At 37.8% G+C, this 14,388-nt stretch overlaps 2 protein-coding genes across 6 annotated transcripts in view; one reads left to right on the top strand and one right to left on the bottom strand.

The window, feature by feature from the left end:
• clstn2a (calsyntenin 2a) overlaps nucleotides 1-4,760 on the bottom strand; it is a 178,664-nt gene extending 173,904 nt beyond the window's left edge. Inside the window, exon 1 of the mRNA XM_077557252.1 lies at nucleotides 4,569-4,760. Within this exon, the coding sequence (XP_077413378.1) occupies nucleotides 4,569-4,641 (73 nt within the window). The 5' untranslated portion in view covers nucleotides 4,642-4,760. The remainder of the gene's footprint in view (nucleotides 1-4,568) is intronic.
• A 2,169-nt stretch (nucleotides 4,761-6,929) lies between these two features.
• The window catches only part of nmnat3 (nicotinamide nucleotide adenylyltransferase 3), a 13,708-nt gene continuing 6,249 nt past the window's right edge, over nucleotides 6,930-14,388 (top strand). For 3 of the 5 annotated variants that reach the window (XR_013291160.1, XR_013291159.1, XM_077557731.1), the window contains exons 1-4: nucleotides 6,930-7,216; nucleotides 7,808-7,954; nucleotides 8,700-8,883; nucleotides 12,840-12,919. Coding sequence is in view for 3 of the 5 variants with exons in the window: in XM_077557731.1 (XP_077413857.1) it covers nucleotides 7,147-7,216; nucleotides 7,808-7,954; nucleotides 8,700-8,883; nucleotides 12,840-12,919 (481 nt within the window). In the remaining 2 variants the exon portion in view is untranslated. Of the gene's footprint in view, nucleotides 7,256-7,807; nucleotides 7,955-8,699; nucleotides 8,884-12,839; nucleotides 12,920-14,388 lie in introns of all 5 variants that reach the window. The other 2 variants (XM_077557732.1, XM_077557733.1) reach the window with 2 other exon arrangements.

Genomic DNA, 14,388 nt, shown 5'->3' with positions numbered 1-14,388 from the left:
TCTCGAAACTATGGCCCGGGGGCCATTTGTGGCCCACCATTCATTTTCCAGCGGCCCGCGACATGACAAAAAAAAAAAAAGCAAAAATTTGGGGGGAGGTAGTGTGAAGTGAGGGTGTAAAAAAATAAAAAATAAAATTAGGCGCCACTACTTGCTAAAAAAAAAAAAAACATTGATTTTATATATATATATATATATATTTATGTTTCTAAATAATCAGAGATACAAATAAACAATTTACAACTAAAATAACAAAATTTCCCTTCAAAACCCTGATAAATAAAGATAATTATATTTTAGAAAGAAAAATAGTTTCTTCCACTTTCTGCTCTGTCAAGAGCCATTTTATGAAGATATCACATTAATGACCCTCAAGTAACTGTTTTTAAAATGGTCATCCTACAACAGTTTGCTCTTGTTTTGGTTCTGATGGTGGAGATCCGATTCGGTTGCTGTTCAGTGCAGGGGTGGATCTAGCCTAGTGAGATTTAGGGCTGAAGGCCACCCAAAAATCTTTTTATTTTAATTTTAATTATCACCTTTAACAGAAAGCTGTTATGTTAACTAGAAAATACAAATTATAATTGCTTACTTGATTAATTTTAGCATGCTTAATAAATTAAAGTTGAACATTTTTAAAGTGGCCCCTTGCATCCTTTCAAAGTGTGGACACCCCGATCTACGCAATGTGCACAATATCATAGAGAAAATATAAAAACTGAAACAATTAGAAGATGGTAGTTGAATGACAATGGTACCATGGCAAAGCCAGGCAGAAAGGAAAGCGCCTCGTCATTTATACGTCTCACTTAAGCCCATAAAACTTTGAAATTGAACCCGTGGCTGTGGAAGAAAAGGGATTGTGAGCGGCAGGTCTGGAAATCAGAAGGAAGGCCGTTGAAGCTTGGAGAAAGCGGCGGCGGCGGTTTGGGGGTGGGTGAGGATGACGAAACTCTTTCCTTCTCTATGACAATTTTACCCTCTGAATGGCATCAGCTCAGCGGAGCAGATCAGTAAAGAATGATGCGGAGTCAAAGGAGGAGAGGACAAGAAAAGCAAAGTGAGAAGGATGAGGGAAGATACTCGGGAGTGAACGACGGTAAAGATGGGGGGCTGGGGGGGGCAAGCATCAAGGTAGGGCAAGCGCAACTCCCAGCAGACTCTGTCCGACCAGCACAGAAGAGATGCACCTGAGTTATGCGTCTCCGCTCCATGTCACCGGCTGGATTTATGTTCCAGCGGGGATAAAGCAGCTCGACGGCTCTATTGAAAAGATGGCCATAAATCTGATCTGGTTTCAATTGCTTTCCCTTCCTGTATTCTTCTTCTTCTCTTCACGCCGTACAGAAAAATCCTCTTTTTTTCTTTCTCCCGTTTGCATTCATTGGGTCTGGTCTCCTGCATGTGGAAGTCTTTGTCTCATGTAAACATTATTCTGCTGAGCTTGTCGAGATGCCGAAGGCGGTGGCGACACGCAGGACAATGCGGCCTTGACGTCTTCCTCTTCAAAGAGAAAATGATTTGATTTTACAACAACACATCTTCGGAAAACTGTATTTATTCATCGACTTACGTTGGGTGAAAGCCATACAGTCAATTCACAACTGCATGGCTGAATAATGTGGCCTTCACAGCAGGCTACGCATCTATACAACACGTCTGAGAAGCACAAACATCCATAATCAGCTTCTCAAAATAATAGCCTAATGTCATATTTTGACAAAAATGATGACTATTTTTTTGCCCTAAAGGGGAAATTAACCCTCCCCCCAAAAAATTATTTTGACAATAATTGTGGGAATACTGAAAAGCATTCCCACAAAGGTCAGTGCTTAGATCAATTGCCTGCCACAACGGAGAACCTGGGTTCAAACCACGCTTGGACCACATTTCAGTACATTCAATGGTATGATACCAACTGACTATCGTAATCAGGAAATTTATTATAATTATTCTGAAATGATTAAATACCACCTTAAACAGATTGCAGTTCAAGTTTTCTTTTTATTCATTTGTTATTTAACTACAATTAAAAAATAATAATTTTCACATAATTTAGGCCTATCTAACAATTTACTTCATAAGCACATGCATTCAAATCTTAGCATTTAGCTAATAGCATGCAGCTTTTCAGCATTGCCATGCAATTTCTGCATAAATTGCACTTTGTCTAGTATGTTCTATGCAGCCCCACTATAGTTTAAATACGGTATTCTGGTAAATATTGCTTTAGTGGAATATGAGTTAAGCAGCAAAATCCCGCAGTTTTTATCAATATCAGAAGGCGGCCATTTTGATACTTGCTGTGGAGTGAAGATGACATCAATGTTGCTCAGGTAACGACCAATCGCAGCTCAGCTTCAGAAAACCGGTGAAACCACCTCAACTGTTCTCTAAAGCTGAGCTGCAAAATGGCCGCCTTTTGATATGAATGAAAACTGACGGATTTTGCTGCATAACTCATATTCCACAAATGTAATATTAATCAGAATGTCATGTTTAGACTAGTGAGGTTACATATAACATTAGTGTCAAGAAATGTTTAAGGTTGACTTCCCCTTTAAGCATCTCATGTCACTGGCTACCTCTGTTAAAACCATTCTTAGTTAAAACAGATCATTTGATTCTAGCCCTGAAATGAAATCATTTATAAATATTACACAATCAGGATTTTGTTCAGTTTTTTGTGGTTTCCGAAAAGAAAAAAAACTTTGGCCTTTATATCTGAAAATTGGATGGGTGGTCTGTGCTGAAGATGAGGGCTAAACCCATCTAGTTATCCGTCTGGCTATCAGCCATATTGAGGTCTTTTATAAACAAAGAAAATAATGACTGTGTTTGGCTTGGCGAATGCAGACAGCCCCGCAATCTTACTCCTGAGACCCAATTAACACAATGTCCCCGCTTTTCAGGGGCGCAGCATTAAGTACTGCATGTGCGTATTCATGTGCGCGTGTGTCAAAAAGAGAAGAGAAAAATTTGACAGTAGCTTTCAAGAGAGGATGTGATTGAATGTAATGCCCTGACCATTACTACCATCCATGCAGCACAAACAGCTTTACTGTTTTTTCTTTGCATCCCTGGTCAACCAGCTAATCGGGGACACTTCAACCCACACTTTTTTTATTATGATAAAAGGGAAGGCAAGTAAAAAAATGTATGTATTTGATTAATTTGTTCAATATGAGCTAAACAGCAAAATCCATCCGTTTTTATCCATCTCAGGGGGCGGCCATTTTGCCATGTGCCGTTGATTGAAAATGCCTAAGGTAATGACCAATCATGTCTCACTTGTTTTCTGGGTTTGGTCATGTGACATGCGCAAGCTGAGCCCTTATGCTGCATTAGAGGAAGAACGGAAATTGGAAATATCCCCGTTGGATTTTCCCAGTTCTGACCTGAAAGTGTTCAAGGCGATAATTTGTTTTTTGTTTGGGTCCTCAAAACACATTTGGACGTCCAGCAAGCATGCCGTCTCTTAATAAATCAAATAGAAGAGGAACAATGACTAATGAGGTAAATATTTTTTATTTATTTATCTTATTTTTTTTTCATAAGAATTCCATACAGTTCAGTAGTTCACTGTGTAATTTTATGCAGGGAGATAGAGGCATACTGTTATGTTGAATATTTATGAATGAAGAAAGCTATCTAGTTTTATACTCGAGTAAATTGTGTTTTACAATTGTCTGTGTTTCCATAGGGGTCGTCATTGTAGAGTGACGTCACATTCAATTCCTTGAAAACATGATCATTACCTAAATGCAGTTCAGTTTAACCGTTTAGTACAAGACATCTGCATTTAATTTTAATAACTATTTGATTTTTTTTACTTTTATTTTGATAGCTTTTTTTCAATTTACTTTCTTTGTGTGGTACATTTTAATTGAGTCACTATTCAAGTACAGTTTTTTGTATTGTCCTACATTTTCACAGTTTACATCCATCCATCCAATTTCTATACGACTTATGGTTCACAGGGAGCCCCTTGACGAAACCCTGGACTGGTCTCCAGGCAATCACATGATACATACAGACAGACTACCATTTCATAACATCACTGAGGGAGAAATGAACCCACATTTTCTGCACCAAATTCTGGCAAGTGTACCACTACATCACTAGTGACGTCAGAAGCTTACAATAATATTAAATGTACTTTTTAGGAATAACATTTTTGATGAACACTTAGTCCATCTGGTCAAGATGGTGGTACTTGAAGAGGTAAAAAATAAAAATAAAAATAAAAAGTTGGAGAGCCACTGCACTATGGGGTCGTGCGTTTGCCAAGGAATGCGGTTTCCCGGATGATCTGTTCCTTTCCGGCAAATACTAATTGAACACCTGTCCCATTAATTGTGACGTCCGCTCCAGTAAAGCACCACACAGCAATACTCAAATGGGGAAAAAAGACACACACGCCTCAAACGAGATCATATTCAAACAGATTTAAAACAGCAATGACAAGGTTAGTGGCTCAAGTTGTTGCTTATAAACTTTGAGAAGCTTTTAAAAAATAATAATAAAATAAAAAGCCAAGTTTAGAATATTATTCTCGCACTTCCTACCTTTTCCACCGAGAGCACAGCAGAGGCCGCATAGGAGCCAATAGAGCGAAATGGACACGGCGACTTTGGCCATGGTCGTCGATTGGGACGGCTGATGCCTCCTTGTCTTCGCCTCCTTACGAAGCCGGCGTGTGGTGTGTGCAACTGTGGGTGCTCCTCCACCTCCACTGGCCGCTCTGTCTCATTCTGGGCGTGTAGAGACTAGAGAGACGTTCACTGACAGCACGGAGAGAGAAAGCGACCAATAGTTTTCGTTAAATCTCATTTCCTTTTACTCAGTTTCAAAATAAAATTATAGACCGAATATTGTTGTCATATTAGCGACAACAAAAAAGTAAGTTGTAACTATTCAATAGTTATCATTATAATCTATCATGGTGACTAAGACTTAATTAGGTAAAACTGCATTCGGCTTGACTGCTGCATGGCCTGCTCTCCAACAGGCACCAAACTCAACACGATTGTTGCCATATGTACTACGTACAGTATTTCAATAATATATTAAAATAAACTATTTTTCGTTTTAATATAACTTTTTGAAAAAACATTTCCCCTGTTGTTGAGATATTTTACCAATGCAAGTGTCCACAATGATTTTCAATTTTTAAATGTTTAAATCCATCTTGAAAGAAAATCTAATTTTATTGTTAGGTAGCAGAGTGATTCTCACTTGTGACGCAAAATATTATGTACCAAGAGAGAGCAAGTGTGCTGTGGGAAATTATCCAATATCACTTAGTTTAAACATATATTATATGATTGATTTATTCCGAATAATGTATCTTTGTTCATCTGGCAAATAGATTTTTGTTCATCTACCAATGCCAGCGATGGAAAAAAAAATGAGAGGCAAAACAATTAAATGTTCTTTAGGCGTTTCAATTTCAAGTATTTGGCCCTAATATATGAAACACTGAAAGTACTGTATTCTTGACATGTATTTAACAAAACCAACAACTAAATGGTGTATTTCACTCATTTATGTTACACATAAGTCGAGCAAGAAGACTGTACCATAGAATATTTTGTGTTCAAGATAAGTTATTAAATGGCAATACATGGTCATATTATTGTCCAAGAGTCCAAGAACATTAAAAAAAAAAAACTATGCAGTATTGTGACCCGTTTTGGGCTTTTTGATGGTTCTGACCAGGCCATTTCAAAATAAAATACTGCCCACGGGTATATAACCTATGTATTTTCTGGTGATAAATTACTGTATATACATAAATAAGCCCCACTGTTGCATAACACTGGGGATAATCGGAATTGAAAATAGCACACACCTTTTCAAAAACGGGTAGAGAATAAAAAATGTACTTGGTTGTGTAATTTTACATTGGGTGGCAGTCACTCCAGAGACTCACCTGTAGGCTATACTGTGTATGGCATATGTACACACGCAATCAAAAGGCAATTTTCACTATGTCCCCTTTAATGTTGCACACTCTTATGTGAATTAAGATAGATTTGGGCAATGGTAATATATCACACTGAGAAAGATTAGCTGCCATTTGATACATTACAGCTGCATCTTCCTAAAAAGAATCAGAACGGCACAGCTGTCAGAAATGTAAGTCTTTCAGCTTTCAAGCCATATGTTGTCCAATTATTCTTCCTTTTTCCTCGGCTCTTGGGTGTGGGTGTGTGCGCTTTGGGGATTAGAGCGAGAGGCAGCCCTCAAGTGAGTTAGAGGATAACAACCCCACAAACACACAAGCAGAAACGCAAAGTTACATCTGCTTGCTGTCTATTGTTTCCATGAAAGGGGTCAGCTGATTTAGAGCAGTCAAGGGGAGAATTATAATGAAGTGTTCCTTTACCTCCTTAGTTTCTTCTTATCGATAATCATTCCAAAGGGAGATAAGAGGTAGGATTGGCTGAAGATCTGATGACATATATATTTTAATTGCCATGTTTTTAAAGTCCTAATCTCATTCATGCACTCTTTGCTTTGTTTTAACCAGTACCAGTTTCAACCTTTAATTTAAAATTGAAAAATTTCCTAACCTTGTTTAAACTTGTTTGTTTTTTTGTTTTTTAACTCTATGAATTTATTGCCAAGTAGCTTTTTGGATGGGTGTTACGATGTTTTCTATTAATTATATATTACATATATTGACTGAAGGGAAATGATTTTATTTCTAAATATAATTATTTCCTCTATAAAATAAGTCTTACAATCTGCATTTAGCTGCAATTCAAATAGTGTTTTTATGTACCATGGACAGCGCCGTCATGACTCTCCGTCCACCAGGTGTCGCCCATAAACAGTTGTGAGGTTTTCTTTTTCTTTTTTCTTTTTTTTTTTTAAAGCGGAACAATCAACCATTGCTTATCATACCTACGGAACATAAACACTGTGACACATTAAAAAAAAAGTACACCGCGTACACACATTCTCTTAACACTGCTGTTTAGATACGTATGTGTATTTTGTTAAGGTTTTGGTGCTTCTTTTCTTCTCTTTTTTTGTTAAAATAAATTTAAGTGAATCTGTGTCATCCGGGTTCTCCATTCGACAGAAAACCAAGATGGACGCGTCCAGGGAGGTGTTTGTTGTGGCTGCTCCTTAATAATGAACGTCCTCAAAATAAAAATGAGGCTTCACACAGTAATAGTTTTAGAAGGGAAAAACTACAGTCAAGGTACGCTTTACCTCATTTGAGTGTATTTTCACCGACACGGTGAGTTGACTGTCCTGTTAGTAAAGAAGTGCTTGTTTTAAAAAAAAATCTCTCACTTATCTGACTTTCTTTCAACATTTGGATTAAGTTAAAATATTTCTGAACGGCTATTAAGAAGCTAAAATAGCGAATAGCCCATTGCAAAAGGGAGAGGTTAGCACTAGAAACAATCACGATAAAAATAAAAAGATAATTAAGTGAGTAATAATTCAGATTCAAACCGTAAAAATCAAATCGAAGCCAACTTGAAGTTTGAGTTTTTATGAGATGTTTTGGGATGAAATCAGAGAGCGCCAGGCAGTTGCCTGTGTTTGCCTAATGGTAAGGTTGCCCCTGAGTAATGTAGTTTAATGCAACTGAGATTCCAGACACATGGCCATCATGTATTCATCATGATATCACAGACATAAAAGCATTGTTGTTTGACAGCCTACATGAGGATACACTCCCACAAATGTCCAAAACCAGAAGTCCTGGATTCATATTGTTTATCAGTCTGTCACTTTTTGTAGACACTGGACAGTCCTTAACGTTATTTCTTCTCCTTTTCAGGTCCTTTTGCCGTCTTAAGAAGGACTTTAACCAAAATGCCCATCCAGCGTGTGCCGCTAGTCTTGTTAGCCTGCGGATCCTTCAATCCTATCACCAACCAACACATGAGGCTGTTTGAGCTTGCCAGAGACCACATGCACAGCACAGGTTAGATCTCATCCGGGGAAATGTGGTTTGTCAAGTGGTTGTGTTTTGTCTTTGCTGCTTATGTGTATTAGTAATGTGCGGTAGACACCTCATATGCAAATCAAATTTTATGCAATAAATCGATAGGATCATCTATACTGTGCTCACTTCTAAACATATGTGATAGCTGTAGGTTGCAGGCCTTAAATGACCATTTAGGTGATACATTTTTTTTTTTATAAAATACGACACCAAATTGTAAACATGGCCCTGAAATAAATAGAAATGTAATTATATTGTGGTGGGGTGTGTGCTCATTTTACATATCATCATTATTATACAACTCACTCTGTGTTGGGTAAGGAATCATACATTTGCTCTAATTAAGGCCTTGCATACATACAAGGTGTTTGTCCATTGTTTTATTTTTTTGTAGTACATTTTTTTAAAATGGGGGACAGAAAAATCTACATATTTCACTAATAAACCACTAGGTCATATCATATTACCTGGCCAGAGTGAGAGTCAACTTTCAGTCTGCAATGGTCGTGTTCATTGAACATATCAAACTTACTTTCTTAACTGAAAATGTTATGATACATTACATTATGATTCATTTTCTTATTTAACTTCTTGGCATATGTGTTCTACTAAAAGGTCAAATAACACTAACAGAGTTGCCTATGCTGTAAATATATTCCTTTATTTTTTTTTTATGTCAGCAATCCTGACCTAGAAAAAGTGAATTCATATTCTCTCCCCCCAGGCCAGTACCAAGTGGTGGGTGGCATCGTGTCTCCTGTGAGTGACAGCTATGGGAAGCAAGGCCTGGCGCTGGCAAAGCACAGGATTGCCATGGCAAAGATGGCGCTGCAGAGCTCAAACTGGGTCAAAGTCGACGAATGGGAGAGCCAGCAGTCTGATTGGACGGAAACGGTCGTCACCATGAGGTGAGGGTTAAAGTTGGAATTTTCTGATGAATGACAAGAACCTTTAAAAATTGACAGACTAAGCACTGATATATGGGGGTTTTCATCCGTCAGTGTTATCGTCAGAGTATTTATTTTTTAGAATACTTTTTACTTTTATCCGTTACATTTTAAAAACGGTATCTGTACTTTTTACTTGATTCAAAACAGAGGGTTGTTACTCGTTACTTTTGTCAGGGATGTGATTTTTCCGCTAATTCGCGGAATTCCGCTTTTTTTATCTCCCCCCCAAAAAAAAATTCAGATTTTTTTATTTTTTAAAATTTTTTTAATTATTTTTTTTTTTAGTAGTTCATTGTGTATACACATGACTCCGACAGATAACATCTTCTGCTATAACAAAGACATTTGTGGTATGCTCTAATATGAGTTACATTTCATTTGGTCATGATACAATTATTTGTTCATGAAATTTGAACTCTTCAACATTATTTATGTGTTAACTTAGTAATCACATTAGTTAGATATGATGATATTCTCAGTGATAGTTTTTAAAAGCAAAGGCAGTCCAATGTTTTTGAATGTGACTGATTTTGAGTTGACTAAAACTGCCATTTTATATGGGATAGTTCAATATACATTGAAAATTTATGCTGTTGTTTTGTCTATTTCTTTGTCATGTGAGTGCATTGAAAGTACTTAAAAACACGGAAAACCCATGAGCTCCGGGGGGGCTAGCTGGGTGCCAGCGGCCCCCAGACCCCCGGCTAAATTTTCAGATAATTTCACTTTGGTCAAATCGCATCCCTGTTTTGTTTTACGTGCATGACAATGATTATAAAGTGACGGCAGGTTTTGCGCTTCTATGTTCCTGGCTCGGACAATCATATGAAGCGTTACACACGGTCCCCGACGTCCCCCCTTGTGATAGGCTCTATTTCAACCAATGAGACGACGCGATGGAGAGTGTCAAAGTTGAAACGAAACTGTCAACATTTATGGACTTGATTCATAGCCAGTGAGTTGGCTGGCTACCAAGTCCGCCCACCCATGGCCTTTACCTGCGGGAAATGTTCACTTTGGTTAGCTCGAAGAACGATTCATGGCGAATACATTGTGTCCCTGTGTAAACAGTAAAGTCCACGAGCTAGCCGCCTGCAAGAATTCCCTGTCCAATATGAAAAACTTAACAAGGTAAAGCTAAATAATCATTACCCTTTTGTTAGCTTGACCTTGGTTAATGCACTGATCTGAATATATAACTGGATAGCCGAGAGCCCGAGACTACTGTATAAACTATACGGTATACGTACAGATTAAAGATGCACAGCTCGTAGGCAGTTAGTATAGGGTTGGGGGTTTGCGGCGGGGTGGTGACTATTTTTTTAAGTAAAAAAATATATATATATACTGTATATATAAAATAAAAAAAGTGAACAAGTTTTTCTTGTATTGCTCAGTTCCTTAAAACCCAATCTTAAATTTGGCAGAGGCATCTTTTGTTGAATTACAGTTATAATTATTTAACAAAAAATATACAAATTTCCTCCTGAAAACATCATTAAGCATATCATTTATACGTGTATTTAAGGAAAATTTTTGAAAGTTAATTTCCATTGCATCTTTAAACCTAGGGCGCCATCTAGAGGAGTAAGAAAAAAATGTTGCAAGGGCTTCAGTTCCTTAAAACCCAATCTTAAATTTGGCAGGGGCATCTTTTGTTGAATTACAGTTATAAGTATTTAACAAAGAATATACAAATTTCCTCCTGAAAACATCATTAAGCATATCATTTATACGTGAGTACGTGAATACGTAAGTTAATTTCCATTGCATCTTTAAACCTAGTCCGCACCATCTAGAGGAGTAAGAAAAAAATGTTGCAAGGGCTTCATGAGGCGATTTAGTCAGTTTTAAGGGTTTGTTAAGTGATGATCTTTTAAATTTAATGGTCTTCAAATTATATGACACGAGGAGGAAACATCCGGTAATAATACTTTTTACTTTTACTCGTGAAGTACATTTTAGAGCCTGTACTTTTTTACTTTTACTTGAATAATTATTTGAATGAGTACTTTTACTTTCACCAAAGTCATTTTTTATGCAAGTAATTGTACTTTTACTCAAGTACAGAATGTCAGTTCCCAAACTGGATTTGGATGAGGACCCACTTACCTGATGACGTCTTCTTGCAGTGTTTCAATGGACTTTCGCACTATTCTAGTTAATATTGTTTAGTATCACAAACTATGTAAATTGTTGCCCGTTTGGTATCCGTTGCAGCCTGATGATCCTGGAATGGGGATTACCACATTTGCAGTCCCTTCTCAAGGTTTCTCATTTTTCGGCTGATGTTTTTTTGTTGTTGTTTTTTTTAGTTTTTCCTCGCCTTCTCTTATTTCTTAGTTTCTTATCTGTGTTCTCCTTTTACATTGTGCCCCCTAGTGTTCACACTGAGATATTACATAACTAAAATACCGTGTGTTACAGGCTACATTTCCGTTAAATGTGTGGCAAGGCTTAGAAAAACATGCAATTGGATGTTGGGTGTACATAAAGACAAGTTGGTAGGTACTCTAAAAAATATTATATTTGAGTGAAAACTATGCCATGTTCAAGAAAATGTTGGGTTTTGTGAGTAATACTTGTTTGGTATAGTGTCACTGTCACGATATTGTAGTCATCACCACGCATGGAATTAATCTGAATACATGAAGCTGTGTGAACTTGCACTTTGTACACGGTATGTTTATCAGTAGCTGTGTTTCCATTACAGTTTTTCGCAAAAACAAAAGCGATATTGTACTATTTCGATAAAGTATCATTTCGACTTGCCGGTGTTTCCATTGCAGAGCGTTTCGCTTCTGAGGCGCAATTCTCTTAATGTCCCGTCTTGCGGGATCTCGCAGTTCTGTAGGAGGTGCTCATGATGTTTACGGAAGACAGACGCCTGGAGTTGTTAATATTACTTTTAAAACAGACGGGTTCGGCCCTTTGGTGTTGGTGTGTGTGGGCGCGCTTATAACTCGTGTTACGGATGGATTTCAACGACGACGTGCGCCGTATGTCGCTCGTTTGCTCGTTGCCAGGGGCAATGGCCATTTCTCATGCAACGTTATGGGACATGTGTTGAACAGCGGCATATTGGCTCAATAAATGAATCGCTCTGTGCTTAAAAAGACTTGTTATCCCTTCCGGAGGCAGCTCCGACACGAAAGCGAGTGGCCCCGTACTTCCTACTTCCTTTTCTCCGTGACCGGGCGGGCGTCACATGACTACAGGGAATGCGCAAAAAGTCTTTTCGTTACACTTTTGCAAAATACTTATTTCGACACGTCTCAAAAACCACCTCATGAGAGCGTAAAAACATTTTTGCGATATTTGAGCGTTTTTTCGAAAATCATGTGTTTCCATTACCAGCTTGCTTTTGCACAAAACTGAGGGTAATGGAAACGCACCTAATGGACAGGCGAACTAGTCATGCCCCAATTTTCTGGGAATGCCGTGTGAAAGCGGCTGTTACTTCTTACTGCAAATTTGGGCGCTCTGTAACCCCCCCCCCCCCCCCCTTGGCTTACTTCATTCAGCCACCTCCATTTTTTTCGTTGTCCTTCCCCCTTTCTCAACATTTCACACAAATCCCCTTACGAGTGTTGCTCCACCCCTTCACATTGTTGTTTCTGATCCCTGTTTGCGCAACGTGGGTGCTGATCATGACATAAAGCGGCCCGTTGTTTCCAGGCTGTGAGCGGCACACTTGGTTTCACTAACCAACACTTGGAATAGAACTGCTTTAAGAAGCTTAACGGAGGAACGAGAGATTTTTCCCCCCACAATTATTCCTTCTGTCACGCATACTGATTCAGCGCCGTCTAATTATCCATCATTTGACTAATAGACAAGTTGTCAAACATGCCAGAAAAAAAAAAGTTTTATATTTCACATGACGTTAAATAACCCACCTTTTTTCATGACAGGTATCATTATGGTCGTATTCTAAACGAGTATGAACAGAGGATGCATGAAGACTCCAGTGGAAACAGCAGTCACTCTCAAAGTAAGAACTTATTACGATAATAATATTAATAATAACATTAAAAAAATACATTAAAACTAAATAATAGTCTCTGCAAGTCATGAAAAAAACATTAGGCCTTTAATTGATTTTGCTCACATTAAGGCCTTATATGGCATTAACAAGTATTAGATATGATATCCAGAGGCAATAAAACTGTAATTGAAGTAAAAAAAATATATTGTTGTTCATGCTTTATTTTACATACGTCGTGCAAAGGAGCCACTATAACACAGTTTACTAGGGATGTTCGATACCACTTTAGACCGATACGATCCTCAAATCTTCAGTACTCACCGATACCAAGTGCCGATACCATTAGTACTTTTGATACATAAAATTTCCACACACAAAAACAGACCTAGATATCCCTATTAAAGCAAAAAAAAAAAAAAAGCTTGACAATGGCAATTAGATTCTTTCTATTTGCTCATAAAAGTCATTTTGCATACAATAAAATTAATCTAAAAAAAATAGATAAATAAAATGGAACAAATAATCCAGTGGCCAGGAAAAAAAAGTCCCCAATCAAAATATGTGGTTTTACAACTTCCTTTTAATGAATACAGTAGGGCTGCAGCTATACAGCTAGCAGTATTTTAGTATTTGAATACTCGACTGAAAATATATTTTTGCTTGGATAAAGAGTAATTAACTCTTTAACTGCCAGACGTTTTCAGAAACGGGATGTCGCCAGTGCCAGCCGATTTAAGCATTTTGAGTGATCTTTCAAGGTCCACAGAAAATGTTGTGTTTGGACTATGGAAACACACATACTACCAAATGAAAGATTGAACTCTCATCTTTCATTAGAAAAAAAAGTTTGTTTCTACCTTATTCCATTTTTCAGTAATCAACAATAGAAAATGGTTAGTTTCACCGAAATGCTCTGTTTTGAAAAAAAGCGGAGAAAAAGAGCTTTTTGTGAAACAATGTTATTTCATGCACCCTAGTGAATTCTACACTTCTTTTTGTCCATTAATGATGCCACAAACACCTAAATAGTGCTTTACTTCTGTAAAACGCTATCACCAACAATGAAAAAGTGTTTTTTGGTTGCAAAATACGTTTATTTCCATTCAACAGTGTAACAATTTGACAAAACAATTTCGCAAACTATTTACAAATGTGTGCAACAGTGGTACTATTTACAATTATGTGGATGTTTCAAATACAGTTTTTCTTTTTGTAACGCTCCCATGCGTGCAAGGACGGCCTTTTTTTCCGGGGAATAGCAAGTAGCAGACTGTACCCACTCCTCCGATGAATATGCATTGGACTCGGGGTACTCTTCGTCGTCCGATTGAACGTCTGCCTGAGCGCGCTCGGTTGTGCTCCGCGTTTTTCGGTGTTAGCATCGCTAGCCCGTGAACCTTTATGACGTCGTCATAGCCGCCGCGTCAGCGCTTCCAACTTCGGCGTCAACCTCGGAGTCACCATCATCATCATCG

Source organism: Vanacampus margaritifer, chromosome 2 (assembly GCF_051991255.1).
Source record: "Vanacampus margaritifer isolate UIUO_Vmar chromosome 2, RoL_Vmar_1.0, whole genome shotgun sequence".
NCBI lineage: Eukaryota > Metazoa > Chordata > Actinopteri > Syngnathiformes > Syngnathidae > Vanacampus > Vanacampus margaritifer.
The sequence above is the reverse complement of the archived record's forward strand: the minus strand, read 5'-3'. Positions and strand labels throughout refer to the sequence as shown.